Genomic DNA, 14401 nt, shown 5'->3' on the forward strand with positions numbered 1-14401 from the left:
ATGTAAAGTTTTGAGTCAACTCTTGGACAAGAGCTACCCGGTGAGCCACGAAAACCGACCACCGACTTGGATGACTTTTACACCACGACAGAGCTACTTGGGAGTCTGACCAGAGGCTGACTGAATGAAATTTTATAGATTGATTTTCAAAGATAGAAATTATTTTTGCAACAAGTTTTGAAAGAAGAACCATTGCGCACAGCTCAAGCCTAGGAAGTGTTACCGTCTTTAACGGAGTTATCCTTGATTTGGAAGAAACTACTGCACAAGAGATGGTCTCATCTGAATAGAAAGTTCTTAGGTATACGCATGCGCCATAAGCTGCCATGCTGCTGTCTGCAAATCCATGAAGCTCAACCTTCAGAATTATTTTTTCAGAAAAATAGAAACGAGGAATTTTTAATTGTTTTAATTGTGACAAGTCCTGTAGAAAGTTGTTCCAATCGTTTAGAATAGTTTTGTCCGAAATTTCTGTGTCCCAGTGAATTTTTTGCAGATAGAGTTTCTGCATAAGCATTTTGCCTTTAACAATAAACGGATTGATGAGTCCCAGAGGGTCGAAACATTGCGCTAACGCAGATAGGATTTTTCTTTTTGTTATTGGTGGGCAGAAATTATTTTCGGGGACGGAAATTGTTATTTGGTCTTCCGCAGGGTCCCATTTTAGGCCTAGAACCTTACTGGAAGGGGAATCGAAATTTAGGTCATATTCCTGAGTAGTATTTTTTGAATGTTCTGGGTTGATTTGTTGTAGGAATATGGATGAATTTGAATGGAATTTATGTAAAGTAAACCCATGGCGGTTTAGAACAGAATTTAATTGCTGAAGTATTTCGAGCAATATTCTTGAATATTATTTGACCCACATAAACCATCATCTACGTAGAATTGGTTTTCGAGAAAATGCGAGGCCAATGGGAATTGAACTTTATTTTTATTTGAAATTTCTTGCAAGACTCTCGTCGCAAGAAACGGGGCGCTATTCGTCCCGTATGTGATAGTATTTAATTGAATACATTTTATAGAATCGTGGGTATCGTCCCTCCATAGAATATTTTGTAGAAAGCGTTGATCTTTGTTGATCCACGTCTGTCGAAACATTTTTTGAATGTCACAGGAAAATATGAATTTGTATTGCCTGAAACGAACCAGAATGTCGAATAAATCGGGTTGAACCTGATACCCTTTTAATGAAATGTCGTTCAGACTTTTTCCTGTAGAGCTTTTACAACTAGCGTCCATGACGACACGCAAAGTTGTACTTTTATTTTGTTCGTTGATGACACATAAATGTGGAATAAAATATTTTTTGTCCGAATTTTCATTTACGAACGAAAGAGGTACATATTCAGCATGCCCTAAAGAAATATATGTGTCAATGAAATTTTTGTACTCGAAAAATAATTTTTTATCTTTTTGGAATTTATTTTCGAGTGAAAGAAAACGCCGTTTGGCTATAGAAAATGAATCACCCAGTAATTGGTGTTCTTGTGCACTTTTTAATGGAATATCTACTTCAAAGCGTCCATTTTCAAGGATCTTTGTTGTAGTTTGAAATATTTGTTCGGCCAGCTCGTCAGCTTCCGACAGAATAGGTTTTTGAGAAAGTTCTTCCATGTTCCAGAATTTCGTGAGCAGCTCGTCCGTGCTACACGTAGAAATTAGAGCAACATCTCCAGAAGCATTGTTTGCTACTGTAGGTGCCGTCAAGTGAGGAGCAATCACGCCGGCTATTAGGTACCCCAGATGAGAAGCCTACAAAACTGGAAGCCTAGGGCCCAGAGGAATTATGTCAGGAAGAATTAAGTCGTAGTACAAATCAGCCCCAACCAAGATGTCTACCTGACTAGGTTTGTGATATGAATCGTCGGCGAGAAAAACGTCCCTTGGAATTGGTAATTTTTTTGTAAGAATGCGGAACTGTGGAAGATTGCAAGTAATATTTTCTAAGATGGCACATGAAATTTTGAAAGACTTTTTATTATAGTTAGAATGCATTTTTATGTTGACCATCTTTTTTGAGACCGAATTACTTTGGCCTATGCCAGAAATGTTTAGAGATATGTCATATGGCTTGTAGCCCAGCCTATCAGCGAGACACTGGGTACAAAAGCTATTTTGACTTCCCGTATCGAGTAACAATCGGGCCGTTAAAGGTTTCCCGTTTTTGTCGAAAATGGTTACTTTGGCCGTAGCTAGAAGTATGTTTAAATTTTTTACGGACAAGGCAGAAAAGGAATTTGTAAAAGGTTCTTGCCCTTGAAACGAAGGACCTTGAAAGTTTGAATTTGACGAATGTTCGCGTTCGTAATTGTTTGAATTTGTAGAAGTGGACGGACTTTCATTTTTATGGGTCGTAGAAAAAGTATTATGTTTACCCGAATTATTATTTGGTGCCAGAATGTGCAAATTTGTATTATGGCGCCTTTTACAAACGGTACATACATGTTTTGATGAACAATCTTTAGAATTATGCCTACCTAGGCAATTTACGCAGAGACCTTTTGAATTCACGAATTTTATTTTGTCATCATGCTGAATGTTTTTGAAAAAGTGACATTTGTAAATTTTATGACCTTGCTTTTTGCAGAAAATGCAATAAAAATCAGAAACTAAATTATTTGACGTATTATTTTTATCTGAATCCTCTGATGTTTTATTACTGGATGCATGATGTGAAACTTTTACGTTTTTGGCTTGCCTAGGATTTGTATTTTCCAGGCTTTCCAGAACAATGCACCTTTTTTCAAGAAATTTAAGAAGAACATCCAATTTTGGTACATCTGAATGATTTCGCTCAGTTTCAAAAAGTCTCCTTGTTGAAAAATCTAATTTGCTTTCTAGCAGGAAAACTAAAATTATATCAATGAGCTCTGTACTTGAAAATTGCAAATTTTTTAGCAATTGCATATTTTTTGTTACGGTAGTTAGAAAATTTCTGAGGGCTTGCGGTGAGCTGTTTCTCAGTGTAGGAATGTCTATAATTTCTGTTAAGTAAGAATTTATGATTGTGACCTTATTCTGATAGCGGTTCTTTAGAATATCTAAAGCAATCGAAAAATTTTCATTTGTGACTTTCAAAGAATCCACCAACTTGAGAGAATCACCCTGTAGGTAACTTTTCAAATAAAGAAACCTTTGGATGTCAGAAAGGGACTGATTTTGTATTATCAGTGTGTCGAAGAGCTCAAAAAAACTTTCGAAGTCCCCTATTTGCCCGGAATATTTGCATATGCTTATTTCCGGGAGCTTTACGGCCACTTGCTTAGCGGCAGCGACGCTCCCTGTATTGGTAATATCCAATGCTCTAATCGAACTTTGTATTTTTGACAGAACCGCAAAATAATTTTCTTCAAATATGGCACGATCACATTTTTGAGAATCGTCCAGGAATTCAATTTCATCCTGTACGTTATTGTAATCAGAGAACAGGTCTTGTAATCGACCTTCTCTTGTTTTGAATGAGAAAACATCTTTTTCCGAGTCATGGTTTGCTTCTAGCCACGTTTGAATTCTATTAACAGAATCTAGAATGGAATGCTTTTTGTTTAATAATTTACTTAAACCTTTTTTGCTCATTGTAATAACTTTAATTTGTTTATTTTTGAATGAAATTATTATTTATTTTTGAATTTTAACAAGCATGCAATATTAAACCAAAAATTCAATCCTGAATAGTTCTTTAAATAGGGTTTAACTTTATTAGAGTAACATTTCGCAAGAGATCTTTGAAAATTAACTTTTTGAATTTACATATATAGAAAAGTTTATTTTGTACGTCACCCCTGGGCTCTTGGTACTTGAATGTGGGCTGCTTTTCCTGGAATCAGCTAGTCCTTGAACACCACTTCTTGAAGTAAACTATTATCACTGTTTTTGTTCACAGAATGTTTATTTGTCCGTAGAATAAATAACGCAATCACTTTGTCTCTTGGAATTATTGTCTATTCGACGAGAATATCCGAAAAACGCGACACTTATAATGTCTTTTAGAAAGAGTTGGCATTAGCCAGAAATGTTTTTTAACAAAATAATAGAATTAGATAGAAACTTGAATTGAGTGTTTTTTGGCCAGAAAAGTTCGGTCGATGGATCAAATGTGGCTCTAAGGGCCAAATTCGGCTCTTAGAAATAAAATCCGGTCTCGGAGGAACAAAATGGAGGGACGCCGGTGTTCAACATTCCTCCATGGAGAGTTTGGAGTAGTTCCAATGTCTCTTTCCAGCGTTTTGCACTTGCAGTAAGTTCAATGTGTCGCTAAGCCTTCGATAGCTAAGAGGAGAACTTTTAATGAACCGTAAGATGCTGTAATTCTGGCCTGTTGAATTGTTAATGTAAATAAAACACTTTTTATTTTGCTATGACTGTAATGAAGTTGAAAAGGGCAAGAAATAGAATTTTACATGTGAACAATTGAGTTAACAACTTATCCGTGAAAGACGCCACTACACATATATTTACACTTTGTACCGGCTTTTTGCTAATTGCGGCGTGAAGAATTCTCTTCGAAAAAGCGTAAATGAAAAGAGGTTTTTGCGTACGTTCTTAATGAGTGTTGATAGTTGACTGACTGTTGCACCCCGCTCTTTCATCCCGTTAACAAATATTTCCGTTGGGTGCTTTGGGTAAAAGAGAGGGCGGAGATTAACATTCTTGGAAGTTTTCTTCAGGCACTGCGTAATGAAATTATTTATGGTTGTTACAGAGGCGGCGCGGAAATTTGTTGTTGGTGAAATAGAATTTATTTTGGGTGGAGAATACAGTTCTCCAACAGCTACCATATTATTACAGTGGTATTTTTAAAGAATCAGGCTATAACATGTTCAAAAAATCACTTAAATCGGCCAACAGGTTTAGGAAATATGAGACATCAAAAATGACCAAATTTTTAAGTGGGCCGATTTCTATGCACGTAGGTTTAGTTCTACCAGAACAGAAATTGGCTTCTAGAGAAGAGCAGCAGGCAAAATCAAGAAGAGATCGGATACCAAATGTGAGAATACAATACGACATACCAATGAGAGAACACACATACAATAATTATTGATGACATAAAAACAAAACAACTAATATGGTACGGGCATGTACAGAGTATGCCAGATGACAGGAAAAGAGGAAGGCCGAGAAGAAGCTGGAGGGAGGGAATTGAAAAAGAACTAGAGGAAAGAGAAAACCCTCCAGATCTATAGTTAAATAGAGAAGAATGGCGGTCAGGAGTCGGAAGGCGTCGGAGAACGTTGTAATCCGATAGTAGTAGTATAGTTACTTTTCTTTTGTTTCCTTACTCGTTTTATTTCTCATATAATAATATTTAATGAGAGATTGACAATCGTTTTTCTCCAAATGAGTCTTCTTTGTCTTCCATTCATATGTTTGGTCTTAAGTACCCGGACTATCCGTCCAGGATCTGTGTATTTATACTGATTGTTCAACAGCCGTATCTAAGGTATGTACATCTGGGCTTAAGATCATAGCTCCTGAATGTTCAACAATATTTGAATTAGTCATTTTGAAAAGGGGTCACCTCCACTTTTTTAAATTTTACAGGAGAGGTAAAAAACTTTCTATCTTTAAGACTAATAGGAAAATCATGGTTTTATATATTTTTTGGTTTTAATATTCACTATACGAGCTGATGAATAATTAAAAAATGTTTTTTTTTAATTTGAAAAGACCTAGAAATCGCAATTTATTTAAAAAGAGATGACCCGTTTTCAAAATGAACAGGTATTAAAAGAAACAAATAGTCATTATAATGTGAATATTGTTTATTACACACATTAAACAGCTAAATACAAGCTAATCAATATTTTAAAAATGTTTTTAAATTTTAAAAGACCTAGAAACCGCAATTTTTTTTTAAAGAGATGATCCGTTTTCATAATGAACAGATCATGTTGTAGAATGGGTATCTCTAGGAGATGGCCCCTTTTCAAACTGAACTGGTTTGCGGGGTATGCTGTGCTTATGGTAATAATATTGAAACTTGGCCCATTTTCATAAGGAATAGACGCGTTTATGTGTATTAAATACAAATTCAACAGAAAGTGGAAATGACAAAAAAGTGGAGATGACCCCTTTTCAAAACGACCGATTCATTTACAGGAGAAAAAAAAATAAAAATCAATTGTTTAGAATTCTTTAACATAAGTTATATTATTAATATAGCAGTGCAAAGAATGGGAGAGACACATCAGTGACCTTTTTGACGATGCTTCTCGAGAAAATGCTCCAAATACTACCTGTGACAACCAATTAGACAGAGGTCCCAGTATACTGAAGTCAGAAGTCATAAAAGCAATACAACACGCCAAAAACAATAAAGCACCTGGACCAGATCAAATCCCTGTTGAGCTACTTAAACTTTTGGATGAGGAAAACATTACCTACTTGACTACTTTCTTTAACAAAATTTACAACGAAGGAAAAATACCAGATGATTGGTTGGAGTCACTGTTTATAACATTACCAAAGAAAAGCAGGCCCACCAAATGCAGCGATTTTAGACTAATCAGTTTGATCAGTCACACACTTAAGATACTTTTACGTATTATACAAAACCGAGTATTCCTTCTGTGCGAAACTAGAATGGGTAATAAGCAATTTGGATTTAGAAATGGTCTAGGAACTAGAGAAGCACTATTTTGTATGCGCGTTCTATTACAAAAAGTTGTGAAAGAACGTTTATGTTTGTTTCATCGACTTCGAGAAGGCATTCGACCGAGTACAACATGATACACTTTTCGATTGCCTGCAGGCAGCAGGACTTGACCACTACGATATAAGACTGCTGAAATACTTATATTACAATCAAGTAGCCTCTATCCAAATTGGAGACAGTTGTACTGAAAAACTGCCGATAAAACGTGGAGTACGACAAGGTTGTGTTTTATCACCCACCCTTTTTAATCTGTACTCTGAAGAAATCTTTAGGGAGGCTTTGGATGACAGACAAGAGGGAGTAAGGCTAGGCGGAGAAGTAATCAACAATATTAGATACGCTGACGATACAGCCATTCTTGCTGAAAATTTACAAGATCTTCAGACACTACTAAATCTAGTCAGTGAGGCAAGGTATCGGAGAGGCCTTAAAATCAACATTTCAAAAACAAAGTGGATGGCAGTTGGAAAGATTAATATAGATCAAGGTCAGCTTTCTCTTGATGGAGAGGAGTTAGAACGGGTAAATCATTTCAAGTACCTTGGCAGCTGGTTAAATGTAAATTGTGACTCTGATCAAGAGATAATAACTAGGATCGAAATATCACGGAAGGCTTTTATGACCTGGAAACCAGTTTTATGTAATAGAAACCTGTCGATGAATATTCGAAAGAAGGTGCTGAAATGTTATGTGTGGTCTATCCTATTGTATGGTTGTGAGACATGGACGTTAAAAACCGCAATGCTAAACAAAATAGAAGCATTCGAATTGTGGTGCTATCGACGAATCCTAAAGATATTATTACTACGCACCTAAAGAAGAAGATATTATTAATAGTCCAGTACTACCGCACCAAACCGCGTCATTTTCCAAAAACCTCAAATTTATAAATTTTTCAAAGACATACTAATGACTGCATTGCCCTAAAATTGGACATGTATGTATAAATAGAGTTAGACGTTCTGGAACTAATGTTTTTTTATGACAGCGAAATTATTCTTAATTCCCATTAATAATAGTAAATAATATTAAAATTCCACCAGAAAATAGCTTCAACATATCAATTTATTAATGCATGTTCATTTCTAACAGTTAATACCTAAAGAAAATTATTATTCTAGATCCTATGGACTCTGTCACACTCAATGTTTCGAATTTAAAGAAATCCATTGAATACTGGAACGGCATTTTAGGACTGAAAATATTCAAAACTAACGATAAGTCAGCACTCCTTGGTTTTAAAGAAAACGAGGCAAAATTAGAGATACAAGAAATTAGTAAGTATAATATAATAATATTAAGAGTGAAATATGGTATTTTAATATGAATAAGTTTCTTATAATTTTTGCATGTTTATAAAAATCTGTAATTTTTTTGAAATTAAAAACCACATTACTTTGTAATATCGATCCTAGGTTCTTAAAACTACTTCTTTTCACAATCATTGCTCTAAACAAAGTTGTCATTTTATGCTTAGTATTTCCATCTTCAAATAAAGATTCAAAGTTGTTTTTATTTTACAAGTTTTTTCCTCGAGAGCTTGTTTACACTTTTCCAGTTTTTGTTCTAAACCCATTTTAGTATTTCCTACTAATACTACATCATCAGCATGCATTACGCACCAGGGGATCGCCCTGTAGGTTCTCTATTATCTCTCCCATACTTGTGCTAACACTAGTTGTTACTATCTCAGACATGTCTCTCATAATCTTCAAGTACTCACCGAAAACTCCTTTCTTATTGAGCCTATATTACATAATCTCCCTAGATACTCTATCATATGCTTACTCAAGATCAATGAATACCATGTGAGCGTTTGTTTCTTTATTCCTGTATTTTTTCATCAGCTGTCTTATACTGAAATTTCATCTACTATTGATCTCCCTTACAGAAAACGAAACTAATTATCCGATATTTCTGTTTCTTCAAGTATCCGTTTATCAATATTACTCTCTTCCATATTTTCATAGTATGACTAAATAGTTTTATGACCATGGAGTTTTGCATTGTTGTATATGTTACCGGCCAAACCCGATTTCAGGACCAACTAGTTTGGCCTAGGCCAAACTAGTTTGTCTTAAGCGCGTTAGGATAAACTAGTATGGCCTAGTCCTAGGGCATGTTCTTAGAGGAGACCGGTAAAGAATCCTCCAGCTTGTCATGAAAAGTAAAATTGAGGGCCGCAGAAATATTGGAAGGAAGCAGATATCATGGCTCAAGAACATTCGCGATTGAACAGGAATACGCAATGCTCAATAACTATTCCGATTAGTTGAAGACCATGAACAACGCGCAAATGTACAAGGGTTGTTTTTTTAGTTTTGCATATAGCCATAAAGTCAAAAAATATATAGACTTAAAGTACTTTATTGCTTTTCAAAATACGCCCAGGGCCGTAACTACCATTGGGGCAACCGGGGCAGTGCCCCGGGGCCCCCGGCCAAGAGGGCCCCGTTTGGTTGGTCGTGCATAGATTGTAACGAGGTCAAATAAACTTTTTAAAGTACTTTCAGTCAAGTTCTAAGTACTTCGAGTTCTCCCATTATAATAAGTACACGGCATATTAATTCTAACAACTTCAATGATCGATTTTAACCTATTTCACCTGCACGATTTATAAAAAATTTTGTCTTAAAATCTCTCCATAAAGTCACCTCATTTTCTTTGCTTTCAAACCACAAAGCAGCTCCGTCGTTTAGATGGCTTCTTATAAATTATTTGCAGTCTTCGAAGTTCTGCATATGTTGGAATTTGTTTTTTAAGATTTTAATGAAAGGTGCTGGATGTAGTTTTCAAAATATTCCCGCCAAATTGGAGTCTGCTCTCATGAAAGCTGTATATACAATTACTTCCCAACGGTCTCCTTTTTTTTTCAATATTTTCTATCTTCTCAGCAGCATCGTTTACCTCTTCCTGCATTTTCTCTAAATAAACCTTCATATTCATATTTTTCTAACTCCCAACGAACAGTATTGTTCGTTGGGAGGCACTGAAGTCCTCATACCGATCTGAAACATGTTCCTCGAAAGTGACTCTAAAACCTCTCAATCCAACACGTTGGGCTGGAAGATTTGATGGAGCCAATGCATAAACACATATTTTGCGATATTTTGAAGTGCCTTTCAAGTCTAGTTCTGGTAAGTAAAAAAAAAGAAATGAAAGAGACGAAGCAGCACAATACAACTGAAAACGAAACTAGAATCATTCAAATTTGTTTTGTTACTAGTTGTGCAAAATAAAATCCTTGAAATCCCCAACATAATCTCGAAAACACTGCAATCAAAATCTTTGGACCTTTTAACAGCTTACAGTTTATTTGAAGAGAGCCTCTTAAAACTAACTGAAATGAGAGGACAATTTGAAATCTTCTTTGAAGAGGCTTCAAATATGTGTCAACGTTGGGGAGGAATACCAGTAGGGTTCGCTCCAAAAACACTGCAGAAGACGAAGAAACATTTCGATGAACTGTGCGAAGATGAAAGACTTCAAGATCACAATTCATGTTTAGAGTAACCGTGTTTTCGACACATTATGCCGTCAGCTAGATACTCGCTTTCAAGGAATGAAAGCAGTGTTAGATACGTACCGAATTGTTCAACCTGATTTTATATTGAATCCAAACTAACAAGACCTTCAAAACGAAGCAATCGACTTCGTAACACGTTTTCCAGATGAGAGATGGGGGTTTTCCCCCCTACCGCTGGGAGGTAAACCCTCGAGACCACCCGGTAGGGGGTCCCCAGATCACGTTTGCCCCAGGGCCCCCAACATCGTACTTACGGACCTGAATACGCCCCACCAAGATCGATTCAATTTTTCATACGTTCAAATCAATTGGTAAATCAGTTATTCCAGTGATCACTTGACATCTGCAAAATCGCTGTTTTAAAGGCATCGATGGCTTCTTCTGGCGACTGGAATCGCTGCCCACGCATTGAATTCTTGATCTTAGGGAACGTGAAGAAGTCGTTGAGACTTAGGTCAGGGATATACGGTGGATGATTTAACAATTCGATGTTTTAAAGATCCAAAAACTCTGTTGTGTTTTGGGCAGTGCGAGCACTTGCATTATTCTGATGTAGGATGATTCGCCGTTGTGTGTTGTTTTGTCAGGAGGTTCGCGATAACTTCTGGTAAACAATCGGTTATATACCAGTCAGAAGTGACCGTTCTTCGATCTTCTAACTAAAACAATTGTTGCCAGATTTTGACACAAAAGTTGCGACCATTTTTTTTGACACACTTCGAGAACGGATCACAGCGTGATATACCCACACTGCAGATTCGCGTTTATTTTCCGGTTCGTAGGAGTAAATCCAAGATTCATCGCCACTAACAACAGTATAAACGTTTTTTGAGCTTCCTTCGTTAAACCGTTCCAATGTTTTTCGACACCAATTGACGCGAACCGCTTTTTGCTCTTCTGTGAGCAAATGAGGGATCCAACTGGAAGCAAACTTCGTAACACCCTGTTCTCCATATAGGATCCTTTGGATCGAGGTATTTGAAATGCCCAAACATGCCTCTATCTCTCGGTATGTCACAAGACAGTCATCCTTAATTAGCTGACGAAGCGCATCAATGTTTTCCTGTGTGACTGGTGTTTTGGGTGGATCCTGGCCTAGATTGGTCGCTGAGACTGGAGCGACCACGTTGAAAATCGCAATACCAGCGGGAAAGACTTGACTGATGTGATGCTTCATTCCTAAACACAGAAACCATTTCAGCGAGACATTGCTGTTGGGGTTATCCTCTCCGAAAATTGTAAAAAATTATTTCTCGAAATTGTTCTCGGCTAAGATCCATTTTTCGACCGACTTGTTAATTACAAAAATCTTTATCTAGACGACTTGTTGTATTCAAATAAAACTCTGGGTTTATGTCAACACAAGATTGACGTTACATTTGTGTCGGAAGGTTTTATTGGTGGCGCCCTCTAAGCGGCTATACGCAAAACTAAAAAGACACCCCGTAACTGTCAACGTTAGGTTGACCTAACCAAATACTATTGACTGTAATACATACAACTCTTGACATTTCCCATTACATTTGAGGAAGCAAAAAAATAGCGCCATCTAGTGGTCCGCGGTGATAACCAGAGCAATCTAACCTTACATTTATAAAATTGCTTTATTATTGTTTTTGTATAAGTGTTTGAACTATTTTTATTTTAATTTAATTTTGCAAAATTAGCTCGTTATTCAAAAATTTATAAAATTAAATTTGAATGTTTACGTCAAATTTTACGTTGTCACAACGTAGTTTCACCGCAAGCCGATAGTGGCGCTAGTGGCAACGTGCTTCCAGATTTCTATGGGAATTGGATGTATTACAGTCAATAGTATTTGACCTAACCTAATATTGTACTGAAAGACGAAGAAAAGTTGAGCGCTTACTATTTTTAAAAGGAAAATAGTAAAACAAAAAACAAGGTTAAAAAATAAATAAAATAAAAAAAAATGGAATTAAATAATTCTTTGAAGATAAATAACAAATATATGACGTTTATAACGTTACAATACTGCTTTCCTTTTCATCTGATATTTGTCCCACTTCCACAATTCTATTAAATAAACCTATTAGGTTTACACCAACTTGTTTCAGTCCCTCCTAAAACTATCCACATTTCTCCAAATCTAACTGCTTTACCTTTCATTATTGTTTGAAGTGATTAAAAAATTTTCGCATTTGTTATTGTGGTGCCAATTTCTGTTACTGTCTCCGATACCTCAACTGGTTTTCTGTAAAGTCTCCGTTAGCTCAACTGGTTTTCTTTTTCCATCTCTTTTTGACACCCTTTTTGGTGAACTAGTATTTTATTACTTTCATCTTGCATACATCTAATCTGATCAAAATGTTCTGCTTTTTTTGCTCTATGTTTTGCTATTTTATATAACTTTGTTTCTAAAAAATGAATAACCATTTTCAATTTCGTTGCAACACGAAACTACAGCCGCATCATTATTCCAGTTCAATCAGAGAGTGCAGCAAGCACCTCTACCGGTTTCGAAACTTATTAGTCTCTCATCAGGAGGCACATATGCTGCTCTCTCTGGCCCAACTAGGACAAACCCCGGCGTGCAATCACGGATTGCAACGAACGAAATGGCAGGGATGCCCTAGCGGCAACTGCTATCAAAATACTAAGTTTTCAATCTAATAGCACATAAAACAACATCAAAAAATGCTATTCTACATCGTACCAGACTGAAAACAATGGGAACCTTCTCTGGTAACACCTCCGAGGCTTCTACAATTTGCAAGTCATAACGGGTGCTGAGACTAAGGAAGATGAGGGAATTTTACAATATATAATTCACGTCCCATCTGCTCAGCGCGGTAAAGTTCCAACGAGAACTTTGTGTCTCCTTCCATGGTATGAAGTTAATCGTATATATTTGTATACTCTTCTGCTTTAGCTTTCGCTACTGCTACTTTTCGTTTCGTTTTTGGCGACAGTATAATTTTGAAGATCTGTGTCGGAACTACTTTTTTATCACTGTTTATATATTTTTTAGAACAGAGATTATTTTAGAGAATAGAATAGAAGAGAATTTTAGATCATAAGGAAATGTGGTCGAAGTCAAATAATAAGACTCACACGCAATTTTCCCCTTGTTGCCATATTTTAAATTTAAAAAGTATATAGGTAATAATCAGATTTTCTTGACATGCCATTTCTATTATAAGGAGCATTTCATTGGCTATCAGTAGTGACGAGTATATATGACGACATTATTATATTTGGTGAGATGGTAAATGGTACGTCTATCATAATATTGGAGGTTAAATATAATGTCAAATTTTATTGTTTTCAAATTATATTTTATTATACATATATGATATTTAGTTTATATTTTAACAACACTTTATTTTTTAACCAACTTCACTTTTCCTTCCCTATTCTTGATTGGTTGAATAGGTTCGTAATAGTCTTGTTGTATGGTAGGTTTAGTTAGGTGTTAATTTTAAGAAATTTTGCTGGCTAAACGGGCACAGCTCCCAAATGCCATGAAAGAAGAAGAAGAAAAAATACACAAACAAAAATCTTACATAACCTATAGGACAACATGATTTTGACACTTATACTACAGATAGTTAGTTACACTTATATTATAGATTATATAGATAGTTATCTTTGTGTCACACTCTTAAAGACAAAGACAAACAGTGTAGCCACAGTATATAGGTTTATACAACAATCAGTATAGTCACTTGCCGTGAAGTACGTTATGAAAAAATGTTCCATTTTTCCCACTGCGCATCGAGACCTTGCAGCCGGACGCAAGCGCATAACAGCGTGTGTTATACTGCTCAACATTATTTTTGATACACTGCTCGAAAATAAATAGGACAAATTTGAAATAGATTTTTCCACCTACCTCTACCGAAAGTATACTTTTCCGGACCTGTTTGTAGGGAGCAAAGTTGTACTTTTCCTCCCTAGGGAGGAAAATATTTTTCCTCCCTAGGGAGGAAAAGTAAAAGTGACGTCATGGTATTTCATTAATGAAATGTAACTTATTGACGCCCTGTACAATATCTATTTTTTATTACGTAAGTTTCTATACATTTTAACGTTTATTTATAAAACACTCTGTATTTTGCATAATGGTAAAAAACAGTAAATTGTTATTTTGATTTAACAATGTTTACATTATTTATTTGACTTATATTTGACAGTTGACAGTTATATTGTACGTACTTGTTAGTTTTAGTTCTAATAAATTTTGTTGGTTA

The 14401-nt window shown here is 35.8% G+C and overlaps 1 protein-coding gene across 1 annotated transcript in view; it reads left to right on the top strand.

The window, feature by feature from the left end:
• The window catches only part of LOC126886431 (glyoxalase domain-containing protein 4), a 74134-nt gene that overhangs the window by 51625 nt on the left and 8108 nt on the right, over nucleotides 1–14401 (top strand). The window contains exon 4 of the mRNA XM_050653370.1: nucleotides 7783–7938. Coding sequence (XP_050509327.1) covers nucleotides 7783–7938 — 156 coding nt within the window. The remainder of the gene's footprint in view (nucleotides 1–7782; nucleotides 7939–14401) is intronic.

Source organism: Diabrotica virgifera, chromosome 6 (genome assembly GCF_917563875.1).
Source record: "Diabrotica virgifera virgifera chromosome 6, PGI_DIABVI_V3a".
Classification (NCBI taxonomy): Eukaryota; Metazoa; Arthropoda; class Insecta; order Coleoptera; family Chrysomelidae; genus Diabrotica; species Diabrotica virgifera.